Source organism: Artemia franciscana, unplaced genomic scaffold, assembly GCF_032884065.1.
Source record: "Artemia franciscana unplaced genomic scaffold, ASM3288406v1 Scaffold_986, whole genome shotgun sequence".
Taxonomy (NCBI): domain Eukaryota; kingdom Metazoa; phylum Arthropoda; class Branchiopoda; order Anostraca; family Artemiidae; genus Artemia; species Artemia franciscana.
In genome coordinates, this window is record NW_027069065.1 from 161,772 (window position 1) to 182,958 (window position 21,187).

Below are 21,187 nucleotides of genomic sequence, written 5' to 3' on the forward strand. Positions count from 1 at the left end.
ATTGCGACGAATTGTAGGATTGCCGGCTAGAGACTTAAGTTTGGAAGCACAGATGAGGAGGAAACAACCCGTAAAAATCATAAAACCTTAACGAAATTTACACCACCAGATTCAGCGTATCAGAGAATCCTACTGTAGTTTCAAGCTCCTATCTACAATTAAACAAAAAAAAAAGTTTTTTAAAGTGAAAGTAAGGAGCGACATTAAAACTTAAAACGATCAGAAATTACTCCGTGTATGAAAGGGGCTTTTTCTCCTCAACGCCCCGCTCTTTACGCTAAGGGTTTTTAATGTTTTAAAATGTAGAGTTAAGAGAAAGAGTCAAACTTTAGCGTAAAGAGCGGCGCGTTGAGGAGGAAAAGCCCCTTTCATATACGGAGTAATTTCTGTTCGTTTTAAGTTTTAATATCGCTCCTTACTTTCATTTAAAAAAACTCGTTTTTTTGTTTAATTTCTGGACGTCTTTGAATTAATGCATGGTTTGATCTTGGCTCTCCACACATGAATAATTAAAACGAAATTTGCATATTAATTTTTTGGGGCTAAATGGCTTTTTCACAGTTTTAATCGGAAGATTTTGAGAATAAAGAAGCGAGGGAGGAGACCTAGTTGCCCTCCTATTTTTTGATTACTTAAAAAGGCAACTATAACTTTTAACTTTTTACGAACGTTTTCATAAGTAAAAAATATACGTAACTTACGAATTAAATTACGTAGCGAACTTCAATATTCGTATGTTTTTATTGCGTACATGAGGGGGCTCAACCATCGTCGATACCTCGCTCTTGATATTAAAGCTTAAATTTTGTCCCAATTCCTTAAGAATGACCCCTGAATCACAAAGGCCGTAGAATAAATAGTTGAAATTATTAAAAATGCTTTAGCGTAAAGAGCGAGGTATTACGAGGAGGTAGACCCCTCAGATAGGTAATAATTTCTGTTCGTTTTAAGTTTTAATGCTGCTTCTTACTTTCAGTAAAAAAAAAAACTTTTCATGTTTATTTTTTCATTTTTTTTTAAACAATGCTAGAAAATCCTGCGCCCTCTCCATTGAAAGTCTCTTCTCCCATGAGAAGTTCATCCATGAAAAAAATCCTCCCCGGTAACCCTCCCCCTCAAATATCCCCCACCCCCAAACCAAAAAAATCCCCCTGAAAACGTCTGTACACTTCTTAGTAACCATTACTATATGTAAACACAGGTCAAAGATTGTAACTTGCAGCCCCTCCCACGGGGATGTCCTGGTCGTCATTTATACTCCCTGTGTCCCGGTCGTCATTTGTGTCCCGGTGCTTTGTTGAAGGTGATTGCTAATCGAACATTCCTTGTGTCCCGGTCGCTTTCTCTTTGAGTGTCCCGGTCGTCATTTATTTTCCCTATGTGCCGGTGTCCCACTCGTCATTTGTGTCCCGATGTCCCGGTCTGTAATTTCGTCAGTCGATGACGACCGTGACACTCAAAGAGAAATTACAGACTGGGACACCGGGAAACAAATGACGACTGGGACGTGTGTGTCGACTGACGTCATGTTTGTGTGTCGACTGACGTCATGTTTCTCGACTATAAATGACGACTGGGACACAGGGACACAACTACAACGGGGGGCACAGGGGGATACATAAATGACGATGGGGACACAGGGAATGTTTGATTAGCAATCACCATCAACAAAGCACAAGGGCAATCATTAGAATAATGAGGTATAGATCTGAATACGGATTGTTTTTCCCATGGACAATTATATGTTGCATGTTCAAGAGTCGGTAAACCTGACAATCTATTTATATGTACAGACAATGGGACAGCGAAGAATGTTGTATATTCGCAAGTTTTACGTAGTTAAAAACATATATATATATATATATATATATATATATATATAGTTGTCTGTGTGTGTGTGTCGAGTGACGTCATGTTTGTCGACTGACGTCATTTTAAGGATTGAGCTGTATGCGTCATGAAGTTGTTTGTCGACTGACGTCATGTTTGTCAACTGATGAAATTACATACCGGGACACAAATGACGACCGGGACACAGGGAATATAAATGACGACCGGGAACCTTAAAGAGAAATTACAGACTGGGACACCCGGACACAAATCACGACCGGGACACAGGGAATATAAATGACGACCGGGACACAGGGACACAACTACAACGGGGACGCCGGGGGCACAGGCGGGATATATATATGACGACCGGGACACAGGGATTGTTCGAATAGAAATTACAGACCGGGACACCGGGACACAAATGACGACCGGGACACAGGGAATATAAATGACGACCGGGACACTCAAAGAGAAATTACAAACTGGGACACCGGGACACAAATGACGACCAGGACACAGGGAATTTAAATGACGACCGGGACACAGGAACACATCATTAGAATAATGAGGTATAGATCTGAATACGGATTGTTTTTCCCATGGACAATTATATGTTGCATGTTCAAGAGTCAGTAAACCTGACAAATCTATTTATATGCATAGACAATGGGACAGCGAAGAATGTTGTATATTCGCATGTTTTACGTAGTTAAAAACATATATATATATATATATATATATATATATATATATATATATATATATATATATATATATATATATATATATATATATATATATATATATATATATATATATATATATATATATATGTGTGTGTTTATTTACAACAAGAATTAAACCATGTAAACAAACAGCGCAAATGCCTAATGGCATACTTAAGCGCCTGGTATATCACCAAAAATAAAAATAAAAAACAAACACAAACAAAAGAAAAAATCGTCATTACTTCGGCTTAAACTAATTTGCACTTCTTTCGGAAATCAAACTTCAACACTTACAACGGAATATTATGGGAGACTTAAAACTATTAAATATTAAAATATTATGAATTTATTATGAATTATTAAAATATTATGGGAGACTAGCAACATGATTTCTTAATAACTTCAGAAATTTATTTTTATCATTACAATTTTTCACAGCTATTGGGATTAAATTGTTATTGGGCTATTGGGATTTTAATAATGCTATTCGTTTGGCTACTCGCCATTTACCGCCATATCTAATTGAGCCATATGTAGATGCAAGTCATTTGTCATATGCGGATGATATTCTTCTTCTGTCTGATGACCTCCAAGGGTTACAGAAAGCTGTAGACAGTATTTGCGCTGCTTTAAACGGAATCGGACTTTCAGTCCGATTCCCAACAATCCCCAAATGCAGCTATTCAAGTTGGTCCTACTACTGTATTTGCGTCTTCTTCACTCAAGTATCTTAGTCTCCCATTGGGAGCACGATTAAAGCTATTAGAACACTTATTATAAACTCGCTGAAGGAGAAACTGAGAAAACCATATGGGTTGCTCACTAGGGTAAAAGGCCAATTTCATAAACGAACACTGGGTCGGCTATACAATTCATTTTTATGCACCACATGTATTTTTCCTGATACCAGTGTGGCGATTATTTTCTCAAAGTGAGCGTAAACAGATCCATTTAGCATTTTTTTGATTTTCCAAATATTTTCTATGTATACCCGTTTGTATACGAAACAGTTACATTTCTAGGCGCTATGGAGTTTTTGAAATATGTGAAAAAATGGATGTATTCGCCACCAAATTCCGAGAGCGTTGTGACATAATTGTTGGTTTTCCTCTTTATGGCACTTGGTATTTACCAAGTGACATATAGGGATCGCAAATTCTGTCGGTCGGTCTGTCTGTCTGTCCCGGTTTTGCTACTTTAGGCACTTCCAGGTAAGCTAGGACGATGAAATTTGGCACGTGTATCAGGGACCGGACCAGATTAAATTAGAAATAGCCGTTTTACCGATTTGATCATCTGGGGGCGAGTGGAGGGCCGATTAATTCGGAAAAATATAAAAAATGAAGTATTTTTAACTTACGAACAAATGATGGGATCTTAATGAAATTTGATGTTTGGAAGAATATTGTGTCTCAGAGCTCTTATCTTAAATCCCGAACAGAGCCGGTGACATTGGGGGGAGTTAGAGGGGGGAACCTAAAATCTTGGAACACACTTAGAGTGGAGGGATCAGGATGAAAGTTGGTGGGAAAAATAAGCACAAGTCCCATATACATGATTGACATAACCAGAACGGATCCGCTCTCTTTTGGGGAGTTGGGGGGGGGGGGGTTAATTCCGAGAAATTAGAAAAATGAGGTATTTTTAACTTACGAAGGTGTGATCGGATCTTAATGAATTTTGATGTTTGGAAGGATATCATGTCTCACAGCTCTTATTAAATCCCGACCGGATCCGGTGAAGGGGAATTGGGGGGGGGAGGCCAAATCTAAAATCTTGGAAAACACCTGCTAAATTTCATCGTCCTAGCTTACCTGGAAGTACCTAAAGTAGCAACACCGGGACAGACAGCCAGACCGACAGAATTTCCTTACTTACAGTTCATTACCACGAAGTGTTTGATTTCTTGAGAACAAACCCTTTACAAAAAAGAAAAAGAAAGAACGAAAGGAGTATCATTGGGCCCTCTCTCTTAGTCATCCCTCCAAAACAGTAAACCAAATATCAGAGGATGCATAACGTAAGCAGCTGTGTATAGGCCTCATTTTGGAGGCAGTTTATGGCTTGCAGGAATGATATTAAAGTCTACATGCCAAGGAATTCGTAACAATTCTCAGCGGTGTGCTTCGGAGCTAGCAAACTACAACATCGTTTTCGAACACGATTTGAAATTGACACGTAATTTTTCTTTTTCCGTCATTAGGAGTCATATGTAACATTTACAAAAGAGTAAAAAGAAGGCAACCTAGTTTTATTACGGAAAATATTTAGCCATTTACCAACAGGATTTTTTGGGTAAGATGTAAATTAATTTGTTCTTCATGTTTGATAGTTTCAACCACTACTAACGTGGAACGCCACGTGTTGTACTCAGTTCCACTGCACTTGGAACAACTCTGCCAAGCTTTGTACCCGCCATCTGATGGCATGTGCCAAATTACCATCTCATTGGGTCATCAGCCAACCTCACTCTTTGTTTGTGTTAAGTGTGATTTATGATTCCGTTTTTATAAATTTCTTTGAGTTCGAAACACAGGCTCTATTGACACTTCTGCGGAAAGAGCTGAATAAGAAAAAATTCAGCCTTGTCTCATGACACTTATGTGAGACTGAATAGTTGTTTACAATAGATCTGCCTGTAGCTCAGTTAAGCAAGATACCCACACTCGATAGATTGTAGATAGCATGTCTGGACAAATTATTGAATTTCAAAGACAGATGTACCAAAGAAGTGGGAAACTGATTGAGAACAGAAAAAAATTAGAAAGTATTCCCAACCGTTAAGATTACAGGGGTACAAATGTATACTCTCCAGAGGAAAATTTAGAAAGGTCTGAAGAAGCTTTATATTACTACAAGCCCCCCCCCCCCCAATTGATCACCCTTTATTTCATTCGATTAATCTCTCACTTTTGTACTTATTACAATCTTTCTTAAATATCAGCCGGGGCAAATCCTAAAGACTGCTATGAAGTACCCACTTACGAAACTGAATTAAAACAAAAAAAGTTTTTCTTTTTCAAAGAAGTATGGGGTCAAACGCCTTTGCATGTTGCCGTTAGGAATGGAAGAGTTGATTTATGTGATTTACTTATTTTGTATGGTGCCGAAGTGGATGGAATAAATTTAAATAATGAAACACCTTTAGTTACTGCGATAAAAGCCAATAATTCAGAAATGGTCAAGTATCTTTTGGAAAGTGGGGCAAACCCAAACTGTTCTCAATGTTTGCACCATGCAGTTAGTGAAGGAAAACAAAATTTATGTCAGTTACTTATCTCGTATGGTGCCAAAGTGGATGCAATTAATAGTCATTGTGAAACACCTTTAGTTACTGCTATATTAGCCAATATTTCCGACATGGTCAAGTATCTTTTGGAAAGAGGGGCAAATACGAACTGTTCTGAGTGCCCTTTTGGGATTCTGCACGTTGCGGTATCAAGCGGAAAAGCTAATTTATGTCTGATACTTATTGCGTATGGTGCCAAAGTGGATAAAATTAATGGGAATGGTGAAACACCTTTAGTCACTGCTATATTAGCCAATAATTCCGACACTGTCTATTATCTTTTGGAAAGTGGAGCAGATCCAAATTGTGCTCAGTGTTTACACCATGCAGTTAGTGAAGGAAAACAAAATTTATGTCAGTTACTTATCTCGTATGGTGCCAAAGTGGATGCGTTGAATGCACATAATACAACACCTTTATTTCAGGCAATACAACAAAATGATTTGGACATTGTCAAGTATCTTTTGGAAAGTGGAGCAGATCCAAACTATGCTCAATGTTTGCTCCATGCAGTTAGTCAAAGAAACAAAAATTTATGTCAGTTACTTATCTCGTATGGTGCCAAAGCGGATGCGTTGAATGCATGTAATACAACACCTTTAAATCAGGCAATACTACAAAATGATTTGGACATTGTCGAGTGTTTTTTGAAAAGTGGAGTAGATCCAAAATGTGCTCAGTGTTTACACCATGCAGCTCGAGAAGGAACAGCTGATATGTGTCGATTGCTTTTCTCACGTGGTGCAGATTTAAATGCAATGAATGAAAATAATGAAACTCCTTTAATGTTAGCTATCAATGAGGTATTGCAACAATTAGAGCTATGTCGTCTTAGGATTCCTAATTTACGCGATATAATTACCTGTAACTCTCATTTACACGATGAGGTGTTTTTTTTTAAACATTTTTCCTATTATAATAAGTACCAGCTAGTGAGTCGTTTACTCACTAGCTTGAATAGAGTCAAATATTTGCGTTACCAGCAAATTCAGTGTAATGTAAATGTTTCTAGTGAATCGTTTCTGTATGATGAGTTGCTTAGTGTCTTATCTGATTTATGAAGAACAATGGAAATTTCTTTTGACAGTACCCCCCACAACATTTATACATCTGTTGGAAGAAACTGATAGAAAAAATTTAACAGATGTTTCATTACCAAAAAGAAAGAGTGATGAAATAGATTTTGAGGGTGTACAGTCGAAACTGACGTAAACATTGAAGAAAGAGGTGAACTGAAAAGAGATTAAATTGAAGAAGTTATTCAATGGTAAATCCAAGAAGCATAGATAAAAAGTGACATGAAATAACTATTGGTCATGACTAAAAATTATTCTATTCAAAATTGTTTGTATTCTCATTCAAAATTTTTATGCTTTTTGTGCTTGCTTCTTTTGGTTGTTTGATTGCTTCTTCATTAATTTTTTTTTTGTACTTTGAATCGTTTTTTTCTCAAATAAACCTAGGCTTCTTATTATCTATAGACTTATAAGAGCAGATTGAAAGAGAAATGCATTTAGAAAACCTTAAACACTCTTCGGGGGACTCTGGAGATACTAGCCCCGACAACACGAAGAAGACGAAATGGACGGAGGCCCTATAGTGGCGTAGTGGGATTGTATCTCTGGCTGGTAATTCGAGACCAGAGTTCAAACTCAGCAGCAACAACACATTGGAGGCCTTAGGATTTGATTCTGGTAATGATTTTATGTAAAAAACATTACAAAAAATCCTGCAAAAATTACTCGAAATCCTAGTAATTTAGGATTTTTATACACCTACGATAATATACGGTGTAATTTCAGTTAAAGCGTAAGATTTTTGGGATATCACAAATATAGGGAAAGTATCACATGTATATAGCTTTGCAGGTTTGTATATACTGTATGAACCAAAATGTATGGGAACTATATAAGAGAGGAAACTGACACTAGTGTTGACAATTGAACGCTTCAATACAACCACTTCTTTATTTTGGACCGCCTTACATGCCATTTTACTTGTTATTAGTATATTTTTTTTGTTAGAAGCTTCCTTTTGCTCACATATAACCTGGTCAATGGCCAAAGACTCCATAGATCCATTCTGGCTACGCTTACACCTATCATAGCAATACTTGAGCTGTTCCATAGCAATGTTTAATTTAGAAATCTACAAAACAAACAGACACAAATCTGAAATAGTATATTGATGATGAGTGCAAATACAGGATTTAGTTACGGCAGGGGGAGAGAAGAGGAAGAAGCAATTTTGACAAAAACACAAATATTAGTCGACGTATATGGATAATGCAAGGAAATTACAATATTTCGGGAAAGAGCCCAAATTTCCCCTCTGTGGCTAATTATTGGTCATTTAAACATGAAGTTGTAAGACTCGCACGCGAAACTCAATACTATCTCTAAGGCACTTTTTAGGTAAAAACATCATCATGCTCCACCAATTCTATTTTGACATCTAAGCAGTACTCAGGAATTTACAAAAGTTTTATCGCCCATTCATACCCTAATCCGGGAAAGATTTATCCTATATCATTAAAAGGATCAAACATTTCTCTTCATACCCCTGACACATAAGTTAAGATCGTTTTAGGCATTTTTGAGATAGTTGCATAAAATTGTCCCTGATTATAGATAGATCTCGCAAAACATTTTAGAAAACGGTAATATGTTTGGACTTATTGCCATTTTAAAAGAAGACTTATCATTTTGTTTGCCCAAAGAAGTTTTTTTTGCCACCCACAGAGGAGTAATTAAGAAATTATTCATGTTTCTAAGAAAATTTGCGAGCAGTATTGGAATATGGAACTCCCCTTGGGTGCAAAATATGAGACAAAAAAGGTTATTCAAAACGAATAGGCAAATTCATAATGTGTACTAGTAACCACCATATCCATGTAATTCCCAGAACTATATGCAGTTCATTGCTAATCCGAGCGATATGGGTAAAATATCTAGAGAAATAAAAGAATAATTACATAAAATGGAATGAAAAATCATTCATGTATAAGCAAAAGCCAATTTCTTTGTTCATTGAACACTACATGAGAAACAGACCAAATGAATGAACTTACCTCACCATGTCAATCAATTTGTCCGGTACTTCATGTTCCCATTAAAACAGTAACAACGAACCGAGTTAGCAATAAGCCCCTCTTCTCCATTTTATCTTCTTTTCCACTTTCGTATAAAATTCAAATAAAAGTTCTCTGATTTTATGCTGTTTTTCTGTGCCTTATTTATAGATAGCAGTGCTGAAATAATCCCATATTCTTAATGTAGGAATAACAGTGCCGTACCACGGGCAGTTTTAGGGGGGGGGCAGAGGGAGCACTTGCCCTGGAAACAGATATTTTGGGGGTGCAAAAATTCCAAGAAATAATCTAATGGTTATGATTTTGTAATTTCTCAAGTTTTATTTCTAATAATTTTCAAGAATTTGAACATGTATATCTACATGAGTAAATTCACTTTGAATAATATTTCTTAGGTAAAACCAAACTGAAACTGAAACTAGACCTACGTTGCCTGAGCAATGTGAAGTGCTGCGGGAAACTTTGTCCGGCTTCGCCGAATAAAGTGTTGCGAGAGCAACAATTTGGTTTTCTTTCTTTGCTGTCGGTTAAACGCTGAAGTTGTCAGCGTATCGAAGCTTTTAAAACATTATGGTCAAAGAAGAACCCGATCAGTAATCACATGATCAAAGGCTATTCCTCAGCGTTGAAAAAAACAACAATAACAAAAGAATATCGAAAGAAGGGACTAGATTGACTTTGCAGCCAGTTGAACTTTATCCTTTTCAATCGTAGACATCGTGACGGATCAAGACTTGGAACAAGATTATACTACAAACTAGATTATATAAGATATTGTTCATTTTTGTTCAGTTTTCAGTCAGAGTTCAAGGAGTTAACAACAAAACCAGATTTCATTTCTTTTGGATAACATCCATGCTTACATCTAGACAAATTGTGTAACTAACTAGTTTAAACCACGATTGAAATAACGTTTCTCTCCTGCGTGGCTTTGAGCCAATATTGTGATATTTTTCGAATGGTGATAAAAAAAAGTCTTATTGCTAATTAACGATACTCGATCAAATCAAGGAGTGATAAAGGTTTTACATTTTGCACTTTGATAAGTTTATAAGGGTGTAAAAGGCAGTCCAAACAAGAGAGGCCGAGAAAATGCAAAGTGCCCAGTTCTTGCAAGAAATCAATTTTAAACTGGATTTATTACCGGTGCTTTCGCAGAAAGTTAATACGATTCCTGAACTTTCGGATAGCATTCATGCCATATAAGTACAGTTAAGTAGCATTATTACGCAGTTATCTAACAATGCTAAGACAAATGATGAAATTAAAAAAAGAGCTGGAAAATGTGAAATCTAACCTAGCAGTCTCTTATGAACGAGCCAACAAGCTCGAAGCAGATCAGAAAAGAACGAATTTAATCTTCTATAATTACACCCCTCAACAACTCGGCGATTATACTCTGAAGCAAGAAATAACGGGGTTATTAAATACCCCGTATTGTACGTCTATGCCGTCTCTCAGAATAAATCGAAGTGATATACTTGACATTTTTAGATTGAAATCAGGGCCGATAGTAGTAAAGCTAAACTCGGTTGAAATCAGAGACTATATTTTAAGAAACAGCTCCGTATTAAGAAGGTTTGGTTTATCGGTGGCTCCGGATTACACAGCTATACAAAGAGAGGCCCGTAAACATTTAAAGGAAATGTTGACTCTCGCGCAAAATGACGGCCGTGATGCAAAGTTACGAGGTGACAAATTATTCATCCAAGGCCGAATATTCAGGTACGATGGAAATTCAATAGTCGAGATTAAGCGTAATTTGAAGCCAGTACAAAATTCTGGTCCACCCTTTAGTGCTAGGCTCCCAAATGATCCCAATAATATTCCGAGGAGGCTAGTGAGTGATGCCAGTGATAGTGATACTGAGACATTGGTACCATCGACTAGCACTCCTCAGGCAGTATCGACAGCTAAAAGACCTGCTAGTGCTATTGTCAGCCCAAATGACTTGTATCGACCAGGTACTCGTAATGTAGCACCCAAAGGAAGCCATTCGCCAAGAAAGAAGTTTAATGAAAGACATCGTGGTGGTTTTTCACGTGATTTTTATGACAATAAACACGGAAGTGTGTTAGCGGATATAAATAACCGCAGTCGTGAGTATTATCATGTTGCCTTTTCCCCGACTAAAACTAGTAACGAGCAATCTCAACCAAAGGCTAGTGATGTTAACGTGCTAACAGAAGGCGTAGAAACATAGGATATAGATGTGAAATGTGGGAAGCAATTAATTTTTGGTGTAGTGTATATACCTCCACAGAATAGTTCGTATAATCGAGAAAATACTTGGAAAATTTTAGGAGAAGAATTTTCGTTAATACAAGAAAGTTATAAAGATCTGGAGTGTGTGTTAATGGGGTATTTCAATGCTTATACCGGCCTGGAGGCTGAGATCCCAGACGTGTTGATCCCAGATTTAGGTGATTTTGTCCCAATTTGTTGTAGAATACCACGAAGCAACAAGGATGAAAAAAGAAAAATAAATGTATGGGGAAGAAAGCTCCTGGCGTTTTGTGGGGAACATGGTCTGATGATTGCGAATGGTAGGTTTGGGAATGATAAGGGTAGGGGCGAGTTCACTTGCCTTTCGGGTCCAACTCCAAGTGTTGTAGATTATGTACTAATTAATACGCAATTTTTACCTGAATCAATAAATATGGGAGCATTAGATTTAGTTGGATCTGATCATAGAGCTATTATGCTTGAGGTGAAGATTGGGCAGTTTGTGGACCACGGTTCACGAGTAAGAAATTTCTACAATGCGGATTATAGAAAAATAGGTTTAGAAAAACGAATTAGAAATGATTTAACAGATAAAGATATTGAGGCATTTAAAAGGGAGCTCTTGGAGTCGCGTGTAAAAAATAAATTGAAAGCGTTAGAAGACAACGAAAAAGATGCACATAGTGTAATTATGCTGTTAAATGAAATAATGGGCAGTTGTGCAGAATCATGTGGCCTGACTGAAAAATTAAAAAAGAATGAGGGATATTTTGACTTGGATTGCAAGTTAATGAAAGAAGAAGCAAAATATTTATTAAATCGTTTGAATGAATTTGATAGCACGGAAGATCAAAGTCTGAGATTGGCTAAATATAAAGATAAAAGAAGAGAATATAAAAGTTTAATAAAAAGAAAAAAAGAGTACGAGAATAAGAAGAAACTGGACATTGCTGATGATTTTGGAAATAAAGACTTTAAAAAGTTTTGGGGCTATATAAAGAATGACAGTGGAAGGGGAAATGTTAATACCAGGCTGTTCCGGATGCTGATTCATGGCCTGATTACCTAAATAATTTGGAAGGTGATTGTGCAGATCTTCAGGAGGTAGCGCATACCCCAGAGATGGTTATTTATCCTATGAGGGAACATGATTACGATTTAGTGGGTGATGTGAATGGCCAAGAGATTAGGTCAATATTTAAGAATTTAAATGGTGGTACTGCTGCGGGTGTTGATGGTATACCAATATTGTTATTTAAGAATTTTCTTTCCATTTTGATGCCGATAATTGTTCTTCTTTGTAATAAGGTGTTAACGTCAGGGCAATGGCCAAGCGCTTGGAATACATCATTGTTTATACCACTTTTTAAGAGAGGAAACCCGAAGGCTCATGAAAATTATCGTTTAATAGCGCTTGTCCCTGCTTTAAGTAAGGTTTTGGAGAAAATATTAGATACCAGGCTATCCAATTGGTTAAATAAAAATAATTTAATACATGAGGAACAAGGAGGTTTCAGGACAGGGTACGGGACGACAGATAGTTTGTTTATTTTAAAGGCATTAATAGATAAATATAAAAAGGGTAAAACTTGTCTTTATGTGGGATTTCTGGATATCCATAATGCTTTTTATAGTGTCGACAGAGTTATTGAATGATGCCATGCTAAATATTGGCCTTCCCCATTCATTTGTTAGATTGATAGTGAGCATGTATACTTGTATGAGTGGAATCATTCAAGTTGGTAATAGGTTTTCGAAGCTTTTTGATATTAAGCGGGGAGTAAAACAGGGCAGCACCCTTTCACCTAATATTTTTATTAATGATGTTGTTAACTTTCTAGAGAATAGATGGGCTCCGAAAGTTAGCCTAGGGACTCAAAAATTATCTCTCTTATTATTTGCAGATGATATTGCTTTGGTGGCTAATAAACCGCAAGATCTACAGACACTTTTGAATCTGATAGAAGAATATTTGCAGATAAAAAAATTAAGGCTGAATACTGAAAAGAGCGAAGATGTTATTTTAAAAAAAAGGAGGGTTGGGGGCGATGAAAAACATACATTTAAATTTAATAATAAGGAACTATTTATAAGTAAAAGAATAAAATATTTAGGCTTTATCTTATCGGATAATGGAAGCCAAAGGAGTCATGTTGATGAAATAATTAAGAGAGGTAGGGTGGCCATGTCAGCAATATTTAGAAACCCGACGATAATGGGGATTAAAAACCTAAAAATGCATAAAAGAATATTTAACACAAAAATTTTACCCGTGATAGAATATGGAGCAGAGATATGGGGTGGAGAAACGGTGCAGCAACTGGAGTCCTTTCAGCTCCAGTATTATAAAAGAGTGTTTGGTCTACATCAGACAACTCATTCACAGATTCTGAAAGGTGATATGGGCCTGTTTTCTTTAAAGCTACGTAGGTATATTTTAATGCTTAGATTCTGTTTGAAGTTAACTAAGAGTAATGAAGATAGACTAGTAAGAGCGGCATATGAAGATATGTTGAAATGTGGTTTAAAAACCTCGTGGCCATCCCAAATTAAATCATTACTAGAAAAAGTAGAAATGTCTTATTTATGGAATAATAGTCTTTGCTCTAGTGATGTACCAACAAATTTAGAAAGCCAGGTACGATTTATATTAGAGAGTCAGGAAATTCAGCATTGGCAAGGGCTGGTTTTAGATTCTACAAACTTACAACATTATAATCAGGCAAAACCTAGTTTTGGAGAGGAAGTTTATTTTAAATTTAATTTACCGGCTATGATTCTACGTCGTTGGATTCAGCTTAGGGCGAATTGTTTTCCAATCCAGAACAGGCAAAAAACTTTCGAAAAAAAATAAAATGATAGTTGGGCCTGATAGGCGGTATGTTTGTCCCCATTGTAATGATGATGATGAAGACTTGGATCATTTTCTCCGGGAGTGCCCGGTGCTCTTGGATTTACGGGAAATTTATTTGCATGGGATTAATTTGAGGCTTCCGGGTATTCTACAAAATAGTAACCCAACCACAATATTTCGAGTGGGAGTATATATAGATAAATCCTTAGTAAGAAGAAAAAGTTTTATATGACTATTTTCTTTTGTTGTTAGATTAGGCACTTTTTGCGTTGAATTCTGTTTTTTTTTTGTGCGTGTTTGTAATTCGTACTGTTGTGAATTTCCTTGCTTGTTTGTTATTTATTTATATTTTTGTGTCTATATGGCCCATGGGTTTTTGAAATACACCTATCTATCTATCTATATATACAAGTTTTTGATATCTTTTCCTTTTTTGCAACCCCCCCTCCAAAAAATATCCCCGCACACCTGAAAGAAAATCCTGGATATGGCCCTCATAAGGACCTAAGAGACAAATGTAAAATAGGTTCATAAGTAATTTGTTACTAACCTGCCGCTCCACCGAGTCCTGTTTTCACAGTATCTGTGCTAACTTCCCTAATATATGGATCAAGCTCTGGCTTTACAAAGACATATAAACAAACGCCAACTAATTGAACAGATGTCAAAAGTCCGTATTTTCTATCTCTTGACAAAACTTTCTCCAGCTCTATTGCCCAAGATCGAGCATTTTCAGAACTAAAACAAGAAAAACAGGAATAATATTTATTTATTCGTAAACATCTATCCTAAGAAATGACTGTATTTCATATGTAAATATTGCCGATACCTTAAGGAAGGCAACTAAAGCCTTGTTTTTTTGTTGTTTTTTTTTTAGTATTATACCATTGTAAGTTCATGAAAACAGGTCTCTTAGCCAGAAGGAATAATTGAATAGTCCCCACTTAATGATAAGATTACAGATATATAAAATATAATAAAAGGCCATCGCTCATCATTGAAAACTTTTGCTCAGGAGAAACCGGCTGCAGCTGGCCTTTTAGGAAGGTGCACACGTGCCGTTTTAGCCTAAAATGGATTCGAAGTGATAATTTTTATTAATAACTAGTAAACTAGGTAAACAAAAAATTGATAGATAATGATGATTTGCAAAGTGAATGAATGCACTGAAGCGAAGCAAAAGTAAAGTAATGAGTCTGAGTCCGTTGATTTTTGAATTAAAATAAAATAGTTGTGGGCATCAAGTCATGGCTAATTGTAGAAAAAGCCAAGACAGATAAGTTGTCGGAAGAAAAAAATTTGCACAGGTTCAAAAAATTGTATCAGATCACAATAACAAATCAAGGCTTGGAAGCGTGGGCACTCGGAAAGACGGAGGAGGGTTTATTAGATGTTTTCCGGAGAATTTGCCTAAGGATTGTTAGGGCACCCGTCTGTCAGGCTGGATTTGAAACAGTAGGTTGTACGAAAAGTATGGTTCTATCCTGCTTTCTAGGGTTACAATGAGAGAAAGGTTGAGATAGCTAGGGCATGTTCTGCATATGAAGAATAACAGATTGCAGAAGATTGTCTTTTTCGGCCAACCGTCAAGAGATAAACGGAAAGCAAGTCATTCACGGTTAGGGTGGGAAGATGTCATAAAGAACGATTTAAGGGACATGGGAACTTCCTGGGAGGTTGTAAAGATGAAGGCTTTGAATAGATTGGGATGGAGGAGGAACGTGCGTAGCTGTGTTGGCCTCAGGCGGCTTGGTGCTGCGGTGAGTTGTTAATAGTGGTAGTAAAAAGCTTTCAGAGAACGGTGAGGATGGCGTTGAATTGAACCAAAATACATTATGTATATATGGGTTATCAAAAGAGTGTATTAGTAATTTTTAGACGGCTAAGTCAAGTTCTGTGGATGAAAGATGACAACTTATCAAAGACCGTCCTTTTCGGCCAACCATCTAAGGGTCAAACAAAAGCAGTTTGTCCCCGAATTAGGTAGGAGATGATCGTAAATTTTTTTTAAGGGAAATGGGAACTTCTTGGGAGGGTACAAAGAGGGAGGCTTTAAAAAGATTAGAATGGAGGAGCGTGCGCAGCTGTGTCGCCCTGAAGCGAACTGGTGCTGCAGTGAGTTGTTAGTAATAGCAGTGATTTGATACGTTTGGCGGTAGACACTTCAAAAATACTCTTTTCACGAAACCTGAGAAATGTACGACACCACAGTACTTTACCATTTTAACATTAGTGAATACTTCACATTTTAAGGGGCACTACAATTTATTCACGATTATCACTTTAAAACCCCCTGGCTTTTCAAGAAAAAGCGCATCGGTGCATAAAAAATAACGTTATCAGCACTCTGTTTTATTTAAACTTTTGGATTAGATTAATAGGAGCCGTCAGATTTTTTTTCAATTTGAAACGTCTCGTTCAAAAAAAAACCTATTATTTTAGATGTGTACAAAGGGGATGAAAAATCATCAACTTGCCGTTTTTTCCAACTTAAAAAAAGTAAAATAGAAACCCTCTTCTAGGCAAAGCAACCATTTCCAATTTAATCTCAACATACTATCAGCGTATCTAAAATGTCACTTCTTAAATGAACACAAGTTTAAAGACAAATTAGTTAAGATTTGCAACAGGACATCAAAACACTAAAACGTGGACTTAAGTCGCCGAGTAAGAACTTGGCCCATTTTCGCCCTGATTGTTTTTGGATCGTTTTTCATTGGCTCGTTTTCTCATGAAACCACAGCAGTTCATTTTTACGACAAGTCAGTTCTTGGTAAACTTCTACATTGACTCTAAAATGTAAACGATATCAGAGAAACCACTACAACCCTCTTCCAGGTTTCTACGACCATCCGTTCTATAAGAACGGATGGCCGAGTAAGTCGCCGAGTAAGAACTTGGCCCATTTTTGCCCTGATTGTTTTTGCATCGTTTTTCATTGGCTCGTTTTCTCATGAAACCACAGCAGTTTATTTTTACGACAAGTCAGTTCTTGGTAAACTTCTACATTGACTCTAAAATTTAAACGATGTCAGAGAAACCGCTACAACCCTCTTCCAGGTTTCTACGACCATCCGTTCTATAAGATATGGACAGGAAAATAAAACAGTAACATATGTGAGACACAACACTCTTAACTAAATCGACACTACTGCGATGACACTGACAATTTAAAAGCCTAACTCTATAATGAATTTCAAGGTAGCATCTTTGTAGAGTGCGACTCACTTAAGAGCCAATAGCCCTTACTCTACTCATGTGGTGGCTTGGGCCTTGGGTGCTTGCAATGGGTAGACTTAGGAGATTTTGATTCCCAAGAATTAGAATACACAAAAGATATGTCTCCCATTGAAATGGCTGTGAAGAGCAGGTGCAACTATTGTGAAATGGATACGAGATGTACAAAACTGTCATCTATTTAATTTATCACATTTAACCTTGTTTTATCCTTTCAAAAAGCCTTTCAGAAGTACATTCTGATAAATGGACAACTAAAAAGATAAAAAAAAATACAAGGATAAGTAAACTAATGGCCAGAGAATTTACAATCTCACCTAGCAGCCATTATGTTTGAAGCATTTAGATCCACCATTTCTTCAAAACCAATGGCATAAATATCTACTTCATCTTCATTATCAGGAGCTTCTTCAACATCCACAAGAGCTGCAATAAAAAAAAAAAACTCTCCTTCGTTTACTAAAATAAAGTCTGGTTTCATTCCGCAATAAAACAACCTAAGCTGCTTATGAGCAATTACGATGCAAGAGACTTAAAAAAATTAAATATAAGTAATTCATCAGCATAACTTAATAGACTTAATTCACAGAGATCAAGGCTTAACCCACCAGAAATCTGTTTTGTAACCTTAGAAGGCAAGGTGTTAAATAATATCGGACTTAAAACCAAACCTTGTCGAAGTCCTCTATTAAGTTTAACTAAGTCTCTCAAGTCCGCGATTCACTCTTAAATAGCAATTGGAATACCATTGAAAGTTCTTAAGCTGAACTGGCGCGACATGACAACAAACAACAAAGAGAGATAAAACTCTACAAAAACAAGAGCTAAGAGCTCATATGGCACTTGTGACGAGGCAAGAAGAGCTAAGAGCCAAGAGCTCATATGGTATGAGCTCTAACAAAATTCTAAGAGCCAATAGATTGATTTAAAAGGAAAATCAGAGGCTTGATGACGGTCGGGATTTAAAATAAGAGCTCTGAGTCACGAAGTCCTTCTAAATATCAAAATTCATTAAGATCAGATCACCCACTAGTAAGCTATAAATACCTCATTTTTTCTAATTTTTCCTCTCCCTTTAGCCCCCCAGATGGTCGAATCTGGGAAAACAACTTTATCAAGTCAATTTGTGCAGCTCCCTGACACGCCTACCAATTTTCATCGTCCTAGCACGTCCCGAAGCACCAAACTCACCAAAGCACTGAACCCCTCCCCCCAACTCCCCCAGAGAGCGAATCCAGTACGGTTACGGCAATCACGTATCTACGACATTTGCTTATTCTATCCACCAAGCTTCATCCTGATTCCTCCACTCTAAGCGTTTTCCGAGGTTTCCCCCTCCAACTCCCCCCAATGTCAACAGATCTGGTCGGAATTTGAAACAAGAGCTCTGAGACATGAGTTCCTTCTAAAAATCAAATTTCATTAAGATCCGGTCACCCGTTCTTAAGTTAAAAATACCTCAATTTTTCTAATTTTTCAAAATTAACAACCCCCAGCTCCCCAAAGAGAACGGATCCGTACCAATTATGTCAATCTCGTATCTATAACTTGTGCTTATTCTTCCCATCAAGTTTCATCCCGATCTCTCCACTCTAAGCGTTTTCCAAGATTTTCGGTTTCCTAGATTTCTGTTTACCCCCTCCAACCATCAACGTCCCCGGATCCGATTCAAATTGAAAATAGAGCATCTGAGACATAAAATTCTTCTATATATCAAGTTTCATTAAGATCCGATCACCCATTCGTGAGATGCCTCGATTTTCACGTTTTACAAGAATTCAGGTTTCCCCCTCCAACTCCCTTCAATGTTATCAGATCTAGTCGGGATTTAAAATAGGTGTTCTAAAGCACAAGATCCTTCTAGATATCAAATTTTATTAAGATCTGATCAATTGTTCATAAGTTACAAATACCTCATTTTTTTCTAATTTTTCCGAATTACTCCCCCCCCAACTCCACCAAAGAGAGCGGATCCGATCCGGTTATGTCAGTAACCTATCTTGGACTTGTGCTTATTCTTTCCACCAAGTTTCATCCAGATCCCTTCGCTTTAAGCGTTATCCAAGACCCCCCCCCCTAATGACACTGGATCCGGCCGGGATTTAAAATAAGAGATCTAATTTTTCCAAATTAACAGCTCCCCACTCCCCAAAGAGAACAGATCCGTTCCAATTATGTCAATCACATATCTAGAATTTGTGCTTATTCTTCCCATCAAGTTTCATCCCGATCTCTCCACTATAAGCGTTTTCCAAGATTTCTGTTTCCCTCATCCAACCCCCATGTCCCCGGATCCAGTTCGAGCAGAAAATGGAGCATATGAGACATAGGATCCATCTGTATATCAAGTTTCATTAAGATCCGATCACCTATTTGTAAGATAAAAATACCCAATTTTCACGTTTTCTAAGAATTCCGGTTTCCCTTTCCAACTACCCCCCCCCCAATGTCACAGAATCTGGTCAGAATTCAAAATAAGAGCTTTAAAGCACAAGATCCTTCTAAACATCAAATTTCATTAAAATCTGGTCACCCTTTCGTAAGTTACAAATACCTCATTTTTCCGAATTACCCCCCCCCCACCAAATCCACCAAAGAGAGCAGATCCGGTCCGGTTATGTCAGTCACGTATCTTAGACTTGTTTTTATTCGTCCCTTTCAGTTTAATCTTGATCTCTCCGCATTAACTATTTTATAAGATTTCCCCCCCCCCAACTGCCCCCCAATGACCCTGGATCCGGTTGAGATTTAAAATAAGAGATATGAGTTACGAGGTCCTTCTAAATATGAAGTTTCATGAAGATCCGATCACTCCTTCGTAAGTTAAAAATACGTCATTTTTTCTAATTTTCAGAATTAACCCCCCCCCCCAATAGATCGGATCCGTTCCAATTATGTCAATCACGTATCTAAGACTTCTGCTTATTTTTCCCACCAAGTTTCATCCCGATCCCTCCACTCTAGGCGTTTTCCAAGATTTTAGGTTCCACCCCCCAAACTCCCCCCAGTCACCAGATCCGGTCGGGATATTTAAAACAAGAGCTTTGAGACACGATATCCTTCTAAATATCAAATTTCATTGAGATCCAATCACCCGTTCGTAAATTAAAAATACCTCACTTTTTATAATTTTTCAGAATTACCCCCCCCCCAATTACCCCAAAGAGAGCGGATCCGTTCCGGTTGTGTCAATCATGTATCTAGGACTTGTGCTTATTTTTCCCACCATATTTCATCCCGATCCCTCCACTCAAAGTGTTTTCTAAGATTTTAGGTTTCCCCTCCCAAATCCCCCCCCTAATGTCACCAGATCAGGTCGGGATTTAAAATAAGAGCTCTGAGACACGATATCCTTCCAAACATCAAATTTAATTAAGATCTGATCAACCGCTCGTAAGTTAAAAATACTTAATTTTTTCTATTTTTTCCGAATTAACCGGCCTCCACTCCCCCCCCCCCCAGATGGTCAAATCGAGAAAATGACTATTTCTAATTTAACCTGGTCCGGTCCTTGATACGCCTGCCAAATTTCATCGTCCTAGCCTACCTGGAAGTGCCTAAAGTAGCAAAACGGGACCGACAGAATTTGCGATTGCTATATGTCACTTGGTTAATACCAAGTGCCATAAAAAAAAACCAACCGAGACTGCAGCCAGTAGAGAGAAATAGATGAGACTAAAAATAATGCGGATGTTTCGCCTGTATCTGAACTAGGCGTCCTCAGCACAAGATAAAAAGAAAAAACACTAAACTAAAAACAAATGAAATTACCACCAATAATAAATACAATTATTTATTATAAATGATCAACGTAGGGAAAAGAAGCTATTAGAGTTACTTCAATGAGAACATCAAAGCAACTGAAAAAAAAAATTGAAAATTGAAACTAAGTTAACTATAATAGATATATTATATCTATATATATAAAA

At 37.2% G+C, this 21,187-nt stretch overlaps 1 protein-coding gene across 1 annotated transcript in view; it reads right to left on the reverse strand.

Annotated features, from left to right (window-relative positions):
* The window catches only part of LOC136043781 (synaptojanin-1-like), an 82,525-nt gene that overhangs the window by 53,894 nt on the left and 7,444 nt on the right, over window positions 1-21,187 (reverse strand). Inside the window, exons 2-3 of the mRNA XM_065728695.1 lie at window positions 17,576-17,684; window positions 14,572-14,759 (exon numbers count right to left, since the gene is read on the reverse strand). Coding sequence (XP_065584767.1) covers window positions 14,572-14,759; window positions 17,576-17,613 — 226 coding nt within the window. The 5' untranslated portion in view covers window positions 17,614-17,684. The remainder of the gene's footprint in view (window positions 1-14,571; window positions 14,760-17,575; window positions 17,685-21,187) is intronic.